At 39.0% G+C, this 16,301-nt stretch overlaps 2 protein-coding genes across 5 annotated transcripts in view; both read left to right on the top strand.

Annotated features, from left to right (window-relative positions):
• The window catches only part of Efcab3 (EF-hand calcium binding domain 3), a 49,459-nt gene extending 40,513 nt beyond the window's left edge, over positions 1-8,946 (top strand). The window contains exon 10 of the mRNA XM_063242159.1: positions 8,491-8,946. Within this exon, the coding sequence (XP_063098229.1) occupies positions 8,491-8,817 (327 nt within the window). The 3' untranslated portion in view covers positions 8,818-8,946. The remainder of the gene's footprint in view (positions 1-8,490) is intronic.
• Positions 8,947-14,129: 5,183 nt separating this feature from the next.
• The window catches only part of Mettl2a (methyltransferase 2A, tRNA N3-cytidine), a 32,899-nt gene continuing 30,727 nt past the window's right edge, over positions 14,130-16,301 (top strand). For all 4 annotated transcript variants that reach the window (XR_010045288.1, XR_010045287.1, XM_063242403.1 and 1 more), the window contains exons 1-3: positions 14,130-14,274; positions 14,455-14,546; positions 15,381-15,736. Coding sequence is in view for 2 of the 4 variants with exons in the window: in XM_063242403.1 (XP_063098473.1) it covers positions 14,165-14,274; positions 14,455-14,546; positions 15,381-15,736 (558 nt within the window). In the remaining 2 variants the exon portion in view is untranslated. The remainder of the gene's footprint in view (positions 14,275-14,454; positions 14,547-15,380; positions 15,737-16,301) is intronic.

Below are 16,301 nucleotides of genomic sequence, written 5' to 3'. Positions count from 1 at the left end.
GAAAAGAGGGTAGTAGTCCTGGAGAAGGAAATGAACAACAATAATGTATTGGGATAAATAAAACTACAGGTGATCAGTAGTGCATACCACAGAACACTGAGGAGTGTGCTCCTGATCACGGCACGTGTGCACCTAAGAGTAAATGAAGGGTGTGTGTAGCCAGAGGCCTCCAGCTATCCCAAGAACTGAGAAACAAGGAAACCAAAACTTTGGCCGAACACTGGGGCTATCCCTATTAGGTGAGGGAACAGGTAGGGTGTTGCTTCTTATTTCAACTGGCACCTATGTACTGATACCTCTTTAAACTGTCCCTAGCCTATACTTCCTTCCTGTGCTACCGTCTCATCCCACTACCTGACACTCATTTCCACGTCTAGGCCATGTCTTATGGCACAGAAAATCCAACATGTACTAAAGCAGTGCATCATCATCTACATCCAGCTGCCTCTCCCCTGAGGTTTCTGTATCTCAACTGCAATACCACCATCTACTCAATCACTGAAGCAAGAGAGCCACGAGCCATCTTTATTTCCTTATTCTCTACATCCACCAATCACCAGATCTAGCCTTTCTCACTGGGGACATTTTGCAAGTCTGTTCCCCCTCCACCATATCCCTATTTCCTCTTCCTTCATGAGGCCTTCCCTAGGTAATAATGCCTGGACAGTAGCCTCCGACCCAGTATTCTTAGCTGCTCCCCTCCAGCCATTCTCCACAGAGCTGCTCGTGATCCAGCGTGAAGATCTAATCATGTCAGTGTTGTGCTTAAAAGTAAAGACTTCCCTCTTGGCCTTGGATGGACTACTGCACCCACTTGATGAAACTGTCGCATTTCCATTACAAACAGTGGCTCACTCAGCGTGATTTTCATGAAGAAAGCTGCTCCTCAATCACATGGAGACCGCGGCCTGACACATCTATGGGCCTGCCTCTCCTCCGTCATTACTCCCTTTAAATGTGACACTCCAGCAGTACTAAAGCCAAACACTTTGAGATGATGTTTGACTGCCTTTCAGCCTTCCTACACTGTCTCTTCTTCCAGGCAAAACTTTTCCACTTCTACCTCCTCCCTCAATTTTATCAAGTCTTTATGGATTTAGTTCAGCATCTTCTCCTGTCCTATGGTGAATGAGGTACACAGTTGTACCCTACCACTAACTGTCTCTCACTTCCCCATAGTTTAGCCCATTTTATTTTAACATGTTTATAAAAGTTATTATCTCTTTATTCCTAAGTAACACATTTTAGTTGTCTATCAACTCTTAGCCCCAAGTCCTCTGGAATTATTATCAAATGTATAGATCAACTCATCTTCAAATACATTACTCTTGGGATATCTAGAATTGTAGTCCACAAATCAAGACACCAGATGTGGATGAAGTATGTGTAATTAAAAACTACTACAGTAAAAGACAGATTGACATTAATCTCCCTCAAAATATTTCCCTTAGCCAGGGACCAAGCTCAGCAGCACAAGCACGGCCCTGGCAAGCACAATGTCCTAAGTTCAACTCCCTGTACCAAAAAAAAAAAAAAAAAAAAAATTCCCCGTTTTGATAATTTTTATTTTGTTTATTAGCATATGTTTACAGTACATAGTGATTATATTCCTAGTGGAGAGTTGGTACATATACATATACATCTCAATTCTTTTCACTCTTCCCTTCTATCCCATTTTATTTTGTTTGTTTTGTTTTTGAGGGGGTTTTTTGGCCAGTATCAGACTCATTTAATTTTTAGGAGTATTTAGAAGAATTTAGAAGTAATTAACTTATCCAGTTAATTATTATAAACACAGATTGTCAGTCAGACTGACAGGCCAAAAACACATAAAACACACAAGACAATGGCACTAAATCAATGTACACTTTAGCCCCTTTGACTGTGCTAGATTACAATAACTTTTTTCCTCTCTTTTTATTTTCTTTTGACTTTTATTTTGCACTTTATGTATATGCTGAATTTTTCATATGAGAACCACACAATATTTACACTTACATGTCTGATTTATTTCAGTTAATATTATCATCTCGTGGTACACCCATTTTCCTATAAATGACTCATTTATCCTTCTTTATGACACAACAGTACTCAATTGTATATGAATACCACATTTTGTTTATTCATTCATCTGTTGGTTAGGCATATAGGCCATTTCCAAGATTAAGACTTAAACCTGGGTATGCCTTTATCACTGTAATTTGATATCTTTATCTCTTTCAAGAAGATACCTAAAAGGGGAATACCTGGGTGAAGTGGAATTTCTATTTTTAGTTTCTTGAGGAATCTCCATACTGATTTCCTTAGTGGCTGTACCAATTTACAAACCCACCAACAATGAAAAGGTGCATTTTCCCCATAGCCTCTCCAGCATTTGTTATTGATTGATTTCTTGATGGAGCAAGTATTCTTTCTAGGGTAAGACACAATCTCAGTTTTGCTTGAATTTGCATTTATTGAATGGCCAGTGATGTTGTACATTTTCATGTATTTTATTGGCTATTTGTACTTCTTCATCTGAGAAATACCTATTCATTTTAGATGCATATTTTTTAACTGAATCTTTAAATTTGAGGCATTCAAAGATTTGTTTTGTTTTGTTTTAGTTCTTTATATATTCTAGATGTAGTCCTTTGAGAAGTAGCTGGCAAAATATTTTTCCCATTATGTAGATTCCTTTTCACTCTGTCGGTTGTTTCCTTTGCAATACAGAAGTTTTTTAATTTGATGTGACCCACTTATTGATTCTTGGTATTATTCCTCATGCAAAATGGATTCTATTCAGAAAGTCTGCCTACATGTCTTCAAGAGTTTTACATATTTTACCTTCCAACAGATTGCTCCATTTTAATATTTAGATCTTTGGTCCATTTCAACTTTAGTTGAATGTGTTCTCACTGGCTTGCACCTCCGGTGGGACACACATAACAGTCCCATTGGGAAGCTTGTACCATCCAATGGGACTGTCCCATGCCACCCAATGGGGCAGTCGTGCATATACTAATGTAGCAGGAAAATAACATGTTTGAATTAGAGCTGCCCTGGAGCGAGACATACAAATTATAGCTGCTTCATGAATGTTTAATAGATAGTAAGAGATATTGGTCTACATTCAATCTTTGGCATAAATATAGCCAGTTTTCTCAGCACCATTTATTAAAGAAGGCTACCTTTGCTCCAGCAAAAGTGTTTGGCCCTTTTGTGGAAGATAAGGTAGCAGAGTGTGCTTGGACTTGTTTCTGCACCCTCTATTCTTCTCACTGACCCACATGTCAGTATTTTTTTCAGTACCATGTTGTTTTTATCACTGTTGTTTTGAAGTATAACTTGAATTTTAGGACTGTGATGCTTTGCCCTCATTGCTTTTGCAATGGTAGCAATCTTCTGGTTCCATATAAATTTTAGAATTGCTTTCTCTAGTTCTGTAATGTTTAGAATTATGATTGGGATTACCATAAATCTGTATAACAGGTTTGAAAATATGGCCATTTTCACTGGATTGGTTCTGCCTATCCAGGAACAAGGAGTAACATTCCATTTTCTGATACCTTCTTACCTCCTTTGCCAGAGAGCTGTAGTTTTTTATTGAGAGGTCTTTCACTTGGTTAGGTAAATTAATTTTACTTGTTGCTATTGTGAAAGGTATTTTTTTCCCTAATTTTCCTCTCAGCCATTCTATTATTGGTGAACAGGAACACTATTAACTTTTAAATGTTGACTTTGTATCCTACTATGCTACTGAATTTGATTATTAATTCTAGGTGTCTTTTGGTGGAGTTTCTGGGGCTTTATATGTGAAAGATCATGTCATCTGCAAATAATGATAATTCAGCTTTTTCTTTGCCTATGCGCATCTATTTTATTTCATTCTGTAGTCTAACTGCTCTGGATAATGTTTCGAGAACTACACTCAACAGGACTGGTGATAGCGGACGTCCTTGTCCTTTTTTTTTTTTTTTTTTTTTTTTGCCAGCCTTAGGCTCACTTTGTAGCCCAGGCTGGTCTTGCACTTTCAATGATCCTCCTGCCTCAGCCTCCCAAGTAGTGCTGGGATCACGGGAGAGTGCCATCAGCCCAGCTCCTATTTTTTATTTTAGAAAGAAAGCTTTCAGCTTCTCTCCATTTAGTATCATGACAGCCATTGTTTTGTCATAGATGGTGTTTATCAGATTTGAGATAAATATCCTCTGTATTGTTTTCATCATGGTTTTATCATGAAAAGATGTTGGATTTAGCCAAATGTTTTTCTGCATCTATTGAGAAGATCAGGTAATTTTTGTCCTTGGTTCTGTTTATGTGGTATATTAAATTTATTGATTTGCATCTGTAGAACCATAACTGCATCCCTGGAATGAATCCTACTTGGTCATGATATATAACCTTTTCTATAATTTGTTGCATTCTATTTGTCAGTGTCTTACTAAGGATTTTTGCAGCTATGTTTAGTAAAGAGATTGGTCTAGCCAGCCATGGTGGTGCATGCCTAATTCCAGCATTCAGGAGACTAAGGCAGGAGGATCACAACAAGCTGGAGGCTATCCTGGACTACAAAGTGAGTTCAAGTCCACCCTGAACTTCACAGTAAAAACTTAGTCTCAAAAAGACAGAGAGAAAGAGAGACAAAGAGACAGAGAGACAGAGAGACAGAGATTGATTCTTTTTGAGAGGGTTCTTTTGTGGTTTGGAATCAGAGTAATGTTTGTTTCCAGGAATGACTTTAGGAATATTGCTTTCTTTTCAATTTCATTAGAGTTTAAGGAATGTTGCTGTTAGATCTTATCTAAAATTCTTTTAAAATTCAGTACTTAATCCATTGGCTCTTGGGATTTTCTAAATTGTTTTTTTATTACTTCTTCAATTTCATTGATTGATATTGGATTATTCAGGATTTTTATATCTTTTTGTTTCAATTTGATAGTTCATGCATATCTAGCAATCTATCGTTTCTTCTAAATTTCCCATTTTAGTAGAGTATGCTATCTCAAAGTAATTACCAATGATTTCCTGGATTTCAGCAGAATCCACTATGATTCCTCCTTTTTCAATTTCTAATCACATAAATTTGGGTCTTTCTTCCCTTATTGTTGTAAAACTGGCTAAGGATTTGTCTATTTTGTTTATGCTTTCAAAGAAGCAACTCTTCATGTATTGACTTTTTAGTCTCAACGTCATTAATTTCTGCTATGATCTTTGTGATTTTCTTCCTTACAGTAGCTTTGGATTTGGATTGTTCTTGTTTTTCTAGAACATTGAGATGCATCATTAGGTTATTTGAACTTGCTCTATTTTTTGATGTAGACATTCACAGCTATAAACTTAGGACTGCTTTCGTTGTGTCCCATAAATTCTGGTATATTTTACTGATGATATTATTTGATTCCAGGAACTGTATGATTTCTTTTGTGACCCCTGAGTATTCAAGCAGGCATTGTTTCATTTCCATGTGTTCACATAATTTCGGTGGTTTATTTTGCTGTTGATTTCCTGCTTCATTGTGCTATGATATGATAATATGTATGAGATCATTTTTATTCTTTGGCGCTTATTTAAGCATGCCTCATAGGCTAATGTATGTCTCTTTTGGAGAAAGATGCATCTGCTGCTAAGAAGAATATGTTCTGCTTTGGAGTGGTGCACTCTGTAGATACCTGTTAAGTCCATTTGTTGGAAGGTTTGGTTCAACTTCTTTGGTGATTTTTTTGGTTTATATAATCCGTCAATTTGTAACAGTTACATACTAAGGTTTCCCACTACAACTGTTGGCTCATTCTTTATATCCAGTAGTGTTTGTTGTATAAAATTGAGTATCCCAGTGTTGTGTATATATATTAATCTTCGTTATCTCTTCTTGTTGAATTGCTTCCTTAACCAACATGCAGTGACTTTCTTTGCCTCTTTTGATCACTTTTGGCTTGCAGTCCATTTTTTCTGAAAATAAGATACCTGCTTCTACTTGTTGGGGACTCCCATTGCATTTAATATTATTTTCCATCCTTTAATTTATAGCCTATGAATTTATTTTTGGATTAAATGTTTCTTGTGTACTGCGTATTATTGGATTTTGTTTCTTGGTCTATTCTGCCATTCTATATCTTTTGATTGGGGAATCAAAACCATTCACATTTAAAGTTATTAGTGAAAAGTATTAACTTATTCCTGTCATTGTATTGTTTTCCTGTTGCCGATTCCTTCCCCCACCCCTTCTACTTAACTGCTCACTCTGCCTGGTATATTCATTCTGTTGGACTTCCTGGCATCATTGACTTCATTCTTTTTCTAGGATATCTTTGAAAAGGTTTTGGAGTACTACTTTGATGGTCATAAATTTTTAAAGTGTTCTTTGTCATAGAAATATCTTATTTCAGGCTGGGGATTTAGCTCAGTGGCATAAGCGCCTGCCTGGCAAGTACAAGGTCATGAGTTCATAATATATATATTATGAATATTTATGAATATGAATATTTATATATATATAATTATATATATATAATTTTTCCACCAGTTTTTAACAATGGTTTGACAGGACATATCTGTCTGTGTCGGAAGTTGTTTGTTTTAGGGCTTAAAATACTTCACTCCATGATCTCCTGACCCATACAATTTGTGTTGAGAAGTCTGCAGTAATTCTGATGCATTTTGTTGCTCTTCTGATAACTTTCATGATTCTGACCTTGGGTAGTTCTTCTGGAATTTTGGTTTTGATGTGTCATAGAGAATTTTTGTTTGTGTTGCTTGCCTTATTTGCTTGTTTGAGACAATGTTTCATTTTGTAGTGCAGGCTGGCCATGAACTCACTATGTAGCTCAGACTGGTCTCAAACTCACAGAGATCTTCCTGTCTCAACCTCTTGAGTGCTGAGATTACAGGCATTCACCACCACATCCAGCTGAAAAGTTGTTATACATAGTGAGCACCGCCTTGGATTTCATTTCCAACTCTAGCTTGCTATGTGGAAGGAGTCACTTTGGAATAAAAGCTCATACTGTTCTGCTGTTTACTATATCTGTTGGGTTTTCCTGGAGCAAATGCTGCTGGCCCAGTCCATTCTTTTTCCCTGAAGCTGCCAACCCTCTAGGCTTTCGGTCGCATCTATGACCAGGTCCGTCAGTCAATCCACACCTCTGCTGTCCCATGCCAAGGGGGAACAAAATGCAAAGCAGGTTCAGTGGTGGCCAGTATCTGCAACCAGGATGCAGAATCCATGGGCAGGGTATTGTCAAGCGATGAACATGACTCTGATGAGTTTCAAGTCTCCAGATCCCCTGGCTGCCTCATCTGTAGTCAAGGTTTCCTGTAGGTGTGAGCAGCCTACTCCCTTACCTCTAGATTCAGCCACTATGTTTTTTTCTACTCAAATAAGAGGAACACCTTCTTACTTTGAACATACTTATCACATTGTTCCTGCCACTTTCTGAAGCGGTTCTAAGTTCTCTTTCATAAGTGTCTTCATACAGCAAATGCTGTCCGGTGCCATCCAACAGAAAAGCAGGCTTTTAAAAACACTGAAGTGTATCTTCATCTACTTTATTTACCAGATCTGGCCTCATACAACTTTCTGATATCCTCTAAAGTCAAAATGACCTTGAAAAGTAAAATCTTTAAATTGACTCAGGACATTGAAGTAGCTACAACAGTGCAACTAAAAACATTCACAAAACAGAGTTGGTATGGTGGCACATACCTGTAATTCCAGCACTTGGGGGACTGAGACAGGAGGACCACTGTGAGTTCGAGACCAGCCTGAGCTACAAAGTGAACTCAAGGCCAGCCTGAACTGCATAGTGAGACCTTGTGTCAAAAGACAAAAAACAACATAAAACAGGACTTCTTGAACTGCTTCAGAAAACAGCAAGAACAATGAAATAAGTATATTAGAAACAAAGGTGAGTATTTTGAGGGGGATTGATGGCAATGGATCTTTCATTGTAACACATTTTCAAAAATTTATTTATTTTATTTTTTGATGATTGTCTTAGTTACTTTTATCGTTTCTGAGACAAAATACCCAACATGTAAAGGGAGGAAGGTTTATTTGGCTTACAGTTTGAAGAGGTTTCAGTCCATAGTTTGCTGGCTTAAAGCAGGGTGGTATTGCAGAGGACCACTGAAGAGAAGATACAGTTCATGGTAGGTGGAAGACAGCAAAAGCAAGCAAGCAACAAGCATGGCTCTCTTCCTGTCCCTTATATATTATCCTTACATCTTTTGTGCCTTATATCCTAAGGGTTTCCTTTACCCTAAATCTTTACAAGTCAGTAGATACCATGCTATTAGTCCCTTACGAGCAAGTAGAATTCACATCCTTAATCCTAGCATTGCATCATGAGTCAATTCCAATGCGCACGCTCTAGATCCAGCCACCACTGAAAAGTTCCACTATGACATGAGGCTTTGGGGGGGTCATCTAGACACAAGCCATAACATCACATATTCAAATAACAGGTAAACTATCTTTAAATAAGCAGGTAAACTTCTGTTCTCTTGTTGCAGGTGAAGAGAGCTAGAGATAGTTATCATTTAGGAATTGCTGTTGAACACCAGAAAGGAATGCTCGACCTCTGGCAGAAGATAAGAGGAAATTTGATTGGAATAGAGACTAAAAATGAGTCTTTTTATGAAACTTTTTCTACTTATACATGGTCCTGGAATGTTTGCCAAGAATTACTTTCTCCTAAGGACTTGAGGTTGTACGATGCCTATATGAACAGAAATTCCTACCCCCACTCTGGATTTTTTTCCTCATCAGATAACAGTGAATGTGACTCAGAGACAGAAAGAAAAAGAAAACGGAAAAGTTTCAAAGGGTTTCGACAATGAAATTTCTGTGTTTTCTAACAGCTCATCGAAAACTACTTTTTCATAATTATCAAAATTATGGTTTCTTGCTTTACTCTTGAACATTCTTAGCAGCTGGAAACTTTGACATCTTTTGCATTCCAACCAGTAAAAAAGCTTAACTCATAAAATGGTCTCCTTTTTCCTAAGTCTTTACAAATCAGTCAACAGCATGCTATTAGTTCTGGCTGTGTTCTGCTGCCCCCATCTGGCATAAAAGAACCAGACAACAGCAGGAAGGAAAAAAATCCACGCATGCTGAGGTCCTAAGGAATAAACATCTGAGTTTTGAGTGACTGTAAATGAAATTCACTTTTCAAATGTTTGTGAAAGAAGACTGAGAAAGCAGATGACAATAAACTTTCCATTTCAGGGAATAATATCACCAACCCTCCTACCCCAATTACCATAAAGAACAAATCTTTTTAAACATTATTCTAAAAACACATGATCCAGAAAAAAGAAAAGGAACCAAGTGTGGTGGTGCATTCCTGAAATTCCAGTACTCAGCAGGTTGAGACAGGAAGATAGCCATGAGTTTGAGGCGAGCCCAAACTGCATAACGCCCTAGGAGGCTGAAACAGGAGAATCACCTGGAGTCCAAGGCCAGAACTATTCTCACTCTGGTGGTCAGACTGACCTTAAACTCGGCTCAACCATCCTCCTGCCTCAGCCTCCCAAGTAGTTGGAACTACAGGTATATAATCACCTCCCCTGGGTAAGAAACTTAAAAGTAGCTTAAATGTTCAGTATGTCATGATACAGTTATATAAATCAATACCAGAGTCCATAACAATGACACTGTAAAAGAACATCTCAAACGACAAAATAACATTCACAATTAAGTTAAAAAAACAAGTGATAAGCTGTGTATCAGTGGCACATGCCTGCAGTCCCAGCACTCTAGGAAGACAAAGCAGGAGGATTGACAGCTCAAATCCGGCCTGAGCTCAAAATTTTAGAAAAGATAATAAATCTTGTTAATGGTTGGTGGTAGTTGCCAAGTAGGATGCAGATAACAATGCCCACATGGGAAAACATGTAGTAATAAAAAGTTTAAAAAATAGAAATCCGGACAAACCCAACGTGTGGTGAGGACAGAGGACCACAAGTTTATGCACAGACTCGGCAACTGAGTGGGAATCCATCTCAACACAGAAAATAGAAAGGGCTGGGCCAGGGATATGGCTTAGCAGCATAAATGCCCGCCTGACAAGTGCAAGGTCCAGAGTTCAATTCCTGGTGCAAAGAAAAGAAAAGGGGCTGGGGATGTAGCTCAGTGGGAAGGCCCTGGCTTCGGTGCCCAGCACACACACAAAAAGATCACAAATTCCAAAATTCTTTTAACATGACATTGGTTTATATAAATTAGGAGGAAAAAAAGTTGACGGAAAGGATATAAAACAAAGTGTTAATGAGTTAACTGCATGCTGAAATATTTTCTCACATCTTATCTAAATCTATTTTACAATAAGCATCCATTTTGCAACAGGAAAAAGACACAAACTACTTTTAAAGTTGTTAAACCAGTTTATACAATTTCTAGGGCTATTAAAGGGTTCTAGGTCCTGTGAAACCTCAACTAGAGCAAATTAGCATCAAGGACCCTTTCCCAGGTTTAAGTTCCGTGTAACATACTTAAACAGCCAGAAGTTTTACCGATTGGAACTGAAAGAAAAGCACAAAACAGCTGCCTTTGTCCTGAACTAACACCCAGAGGAATAATCCAGAATGAGTACTTTTAATTTTAAAGAGATTAAGACCAAAGAGGACATAACAAAGCAGATCAGATCAGAACAATGCAAGCAGCACAGCATTTTACCACAAGACAACCCATAATTAACAGTAACTACCAGAATGTCTCTTTGAAATAGTTGAGCTTATATCTGATAGTATCAAACAAAACAAAACAGTATAAAACCATTCAAGAGAATGAAAGCATTACAGGGCTTTCAGAACCAAATAACAGAGAATGAACAATGGCTACTACATTTTCTCATTTTCCATAGAAAATTGTTTATACTATCACACGTAATAATATCCAATAAGATGGGGCTGGAGATTTAGCTCAGCGGCATAAGCGCCTGCCTTGCAAGCAGGCAGTCGTGAGTTCGATCCCCGGTACCGATAAAAAGGAAAAAGAAAAAAAAAAAAAAAATCCAATAAGTACAACGTGATAGAACCAAAGGAAACAGAAAAACAAAAGCATAGTAGGACTTCAGAGTAAGATGATATTAAATCAGCACTGGCTATTCTAATGTCTTGTTTTCTTCAAAATAGCTGTTCATCCTATCACAGGTAATAAACAAACCAGGATAAAACCATTCCAACTAATGAATACAAACATTATAAGGCTTCAAAGCAATGTAATGGGAAATCATGATTACCATAAACTCTCATGTACTCTTACCATTTCTTACACTAGGGAGACTAGAGCCAGGCGTGGTGGCTCCATACCTGTAATCCCAGTACTCGGGAGGCTGAGGCAGGAAGATCGTTGCAAGTTCAAGACCAGCCTGGGCTACAAAGTGAGCTCAAGACCAGCCTGAACTGCACAGTGAGACCTTGTCCCAAAAAAAGACCAAAAAAAATGTTTAAATACTAGGGAGACTATACAGTTATTTATACATGTGAGTTTGATTAATTTCACGTATGAGTATGGTCTCAAGTTGCATCCATTTATTTATATATTATCAATGTGATCATTCTTTATAGCTGAGTAGTACTCCATTGTATAAAAATACCACAGCTTTTTTTATCCATTCCTCAGTTGATGGACACTTAGAGTGTTTCCAAGATCTATTACAAATTGAGCTGCTATAAACATGGGTACATATGTATCACTGTGGTATGATGTTTTCAGTTTGGCTGGGAATATGCCTAGAAGTGGAATAGCTGGGTCGAATGGGACTTCCAATCCCAGCTTTTTGAGGAATCTCCAGACTGAGCTCCACAGTGGTTGCACCGGTCTATACTCCCACCAACAGTGCAGGAGTTCCTTTTCCCCCACAGCCTCTCCAGCATTTGTTGTTGGTAGTGTTCTTGATCCTGGCCATTCTTTCTGGAGTGAGATGGAATCTCAGTGTTATTTAATTTGCATTTCTCTAATGACCAATGACGATGAACATTTTTTCATGTATTTATTTGCCATTTGCATTTCTTCATCTGAGAACTGTGTATTCATCTCAGATGCCCATTTTTGGATTAGGTCTTTGAATTTTGGGGGTCTGATTTTTTTTAAATTATGTTTTAGACAGAAGTCCCTTGTCTGAGGGACAGTTTAACTTTTAGTTTTGAAACCATGCCACTCACTGAACTAAGTTAGCATTATTCACCAGCAGAGGGACCCTCAGTGCCTCTGAAAGGGTAGTATGAAGTCTGACTCAAGAAAACAACCATCTCTTCTAAACTTCTAAAAACTTGTATTAGAAGTGTCAAAAGATATAAAACAAGAGTTTTACAGGTCAAAGCTAACTATATCAAGTCACATTTAGGATACTTTTTAAAAAGTGTTTCACAAAAAAAAAAGACAAGGGCTAGACATTTTAAATAGTTCCAATTATTGAAACTAATACACTAATTTTAAGTAAAGACAGAAATTCAGCTTTCTGCAAGAAAATATGTAGTGAAAATGCTGAAAGGGAACACATAGCTTTTAGTGGGGAAGTGGAAGCGGGCCTTACATATTAAAAACAAACATAAAGTAGCCATCATATCGACAAAGAACTGGCCTTGAGAAATGATAGCAATTCTCATAGTTTTTGAAAAAGAGCTTTTGTTCAAAATGCCTCAAAAGATCATGAGAATGCTGATGTCTTTAAATAAAGTATATGTTCTTCACTATCTCTTTAATTAATTCACATCTTTTTCTTCATAATAGAAAGCTTGTTCCCACTTCTTTGGTAGGAAAAGTAGTATATTTTTGTTTTTCAGGGGGGTTCTTCTGAGACAGGGTCTCACTATGTAGTGCAGGCTGTCCTTGAACTTACTTTGTGGTCCAGGCTGGCCTTGAACTCGGAGTGATCCTCTTGCCTCACCTTGCTGAGTGCTGGAATTATAGGAATACACCACCATGCCTAGCTAGTAATGTCATTTTTACCCTTACTTTTACTTATAAAAAGTACATACAATGAAGCCAAATATGATGGTGCATGTCCCAGTACTATACTTCGTGAAGTTGAGGCAGAAGTATCACAAATTTGAGCCCAGTCTGGGCTCAAAAGACATTTTAAAAGGGATGGATACGTAAGTAAATGCAAAGGTCCTGAGGTTCAATCCCTTATACCGCAAAATCAATCAATCTGCAATGGAATATCAATGTACTATTGCCTAGTTGGGCACTATTTATTAACCCTTTCCTTTCTTTCTAAATATGCAATACATCTCTTGCATGTCTTCTCAACCAACTTTAAACAGCACATTTTCTTCTATATTTTGTGGTAATGATGGAAACAGAAATACAGGGCTGAAAACGTTTACATACTTACATACAATATTACAAAGTAGGTGAATGTATTAGTCTTGACTGTCTGTGCTAATTAAGCCCGGCCCTGGATGACTAAAAAATTCACATGATTATACAAATTTTTAAACTTATTTATTTGAGTTGATGGTTAAACCTAAATTTCTTGGAATTCATTTCACATCCCCTAAAATCCTGACCACCGCAAAAAGCATCAAATGTGAGTAGCTGACCAGGGAAGATGAGCAATTGCCATTTTCTCCTGTTGCTTGTTACCATCTTCGATTCTGGCTATCAGCTCCACAGTGGGTCTAGATATCCTTATCTCTTGGAAATAACTTAAAATAGTTTCTGCTTTAGCCAGGCGTGATGGTGCACGCTGGTAATCCCAGGGAGTTGAGGCAGGAGGATAGCCAGCTGGCGACATGCCTGGGCAATTTAGTGACTAACTTTTATTTTCAAGGCTTGGGAATGTAGGTCCTGGGTTCAATCTCATATATATGGTAAAAAAAAAATTAAATAATAAAAAATTAAAAAAGAAAATAACTACCTAAGGGAAAACTGACGAAACCTCTAAGATTCCGGTTCAAGTGCAAGGTCTCCTATTTTCTTCCCACTAGCGCCGCCTCGAGGAGAACGATTCTAGGAAAAAAGCCGCCAGTTTGGTCCCTTTTCCCGGAGACTTCTTCCCCAATTCAGGCCCGACCTAACAGATGAAAACCCAGAGCCAGGCTGGATCTAGCACCCAAACCGGCCCAGCCCTTCCACCTTCTTTTCCCACCCAGAGGCCGCACCTTCCGGAAGGGCGTGGTGTTCGGCCGGAAGTTCTCGAGTGACGGACCAGAAGGCACTTCCGGCTCCGGTGGCATGGCTGATCCGTGCCTGGAGGATGATCCTGCAGTGCAGGGCAGGAAGAGGGAACCGTTCGGAACCCGCTTCCTGAGCGATCCGTCGCGTGTCTTCTACCACAATGCCTGGTAACTGCCCTGCCCCTTGCCAGACCTGCACCTCGCCTCCGTCCCGCCCCTCCTGAGCGCTGCGAGAAGCGCTAGACCACTCGGCCACTAGCAGCTACCCTACCCGAGGTGCTCTCCTCCCAGCTGTACTGCCCCTAGCAGAGACGCGAGGCCTTTAAGCCGCACGTTTGTTTTTCCCAGGGACAATGTGGAGTGGACGGAAGAGCAGGCTGCGGCGGCGGAGAGAAAAGTGCAGGAGAACAGTGCCCAGCGCGTGTGCCAAGAGAAACAAGGTGCGCCCAGGTGGGACCTCGGGGTTGTCGACGGCCAGCTTAGGACTGGACGCGCCTCCCGGAGAGCCCAGTGAACTGCGGCTGCCAAGATTCTTTGTTACTGGCTTGACGCCGAACGGGAGAGGAAGGGGACAAGAGAGGAGGAAAAAGGGTGGCTTTTTAACAAAATCTTACCCTGACTTGAGAGTTCTTTGGTTTTGTTTTAGGGTATTTTATTTTTGTTTTTGCTTTTATTTTTTGGTACCAGGGATTGAACTCAAGAACTGCACTTGCCTGGCAGGTGCTTTTGCCACTGAGCTGAATCCCTGACCCCCAAAAAAGCTAATGCACAGTATATGAAATCCTTTTTTTTTTTTTTTTTTTTTGGTACTGGGATTAATCTCATGATGTGGCATTTGCCAGGCAGGCACTTATGCCACTGAGCCCCTGTTTTAGGGGTTTTTATGGTTTTATTTAGGAAAAAGTGTTTTCGGCTGGTTGAATTTGAACCATGTTGGTGGCAACCACGTGATCAGGTTTAGAGGATGTACTTTATGTATTATTTACACTTGGCTTAAAAGTTGCATTGAAACTATATTTGACGGGGCTGGGGATTTAGCTCAGCGGCATAAGCACCTGCCTTGCAAGCAGGCAGTCATGAATTCCATCCCTGGTACCGATAAAAAGGAAAAAGACAAAAAAAAAAAGAAAGAAACTATATTTGATTTGACCAGATTCTAAACGGTAGTGCAAGAAGAGATTAATAACTGGTGCTAATGTATCTTTGAAGCAGGACAGTTGACATTAGATATAAAGAAGTTTCTGAGACTAACAAAAATTCTTGAATGTTTACAGTTGATTATGAGGTTAATGCCCATAAATATTGGAATGACTTCTACAGAATTCATGAAAATGGATTTTTCAAGGATAGACACTGGCTTTTCACGGAATTCCCTGAGCTGGCACCTACCACAAACCAAAATCACTTGAAGGATTTGATCTTGGAGAACAAGAAAGATGAAATTTCTGACTACCAAAACAGTAAAGATGGACCTGGTTTAACAATAGAACAACCCAAATGTTCTTCAACTGGCCTGGGACATAAAACACAGACACCTCCTGAGGAAGAGACTGTCCCTCAGAAATTGAGTCACCTGCAAATTTGTGCTGATAAACTACCTGGATCCTCAGCCACCTACCGAATACTTGAGGTAACCTCATTGTATTGTCCTGGTAGTAGGGTTAAACTGTCATATCGAGCACACAGCCCCTCCGCTTCATAATTGCTAAGATCAGGCCAGGGGCACAGGTGCCTACCTGGCAAGTGCATGGTTCTGAGCTCGATTCCTAGTATACCCCCAAAAAGTAGTAATAATTGCTGAGATGGAGAAGTGGATAAGAACAGTGCCTGGTACGTAGTAAGCACTCAGTACATTGTTAGGGATTTTATTACCTCATATGATACTCTATTTAAAACAAAGTTACCATGCTTCTCTTTTTCTACACTTTTCAACTTGATCTGTTTTTCCAATAATGGAGCTCAGTAAGGAAATATTTCATTTTGAGCCAGGTATGGTGACACACATTTATAATCCCAGCACTCAGGAGACTAAGGCAGAAAGATTGCCATGTGTTCAAGATCAGCCTGAAGGGGCTGGGGGTTTAGCTCAGTGGCATAAGTGCCTGCCTTGCAAGCAGGCAGTCGTGAGTTCGATCCCCGGTACTGATAAAAACGAAAAAGACAAAAAAAAAAAAAAAAAAAGATCAGCCTGAACT

The sequence above is a fragment of the Cavia porcellus genome, unplaced genomic scaffold (assembly GCF_034190915.1).
Source record: "Cavia porcellus strain 051 isolate PalLab524CR breed Dunkin Hartley unplaced genomic scaffold, mCavPor4.1 scaffold_32, whole genome shotgun sequence".
NCBI lineage: Eukaryota > Metazoa > Chordata > Mammalia > Rodentia > Caviidae > Cavia > Cavia porcellus.
The sequence above is the reverse complement of the archived record's forward strand: the minus strand, read 5'-3'. Positions and strand labels throughout refer to the sequence as shown.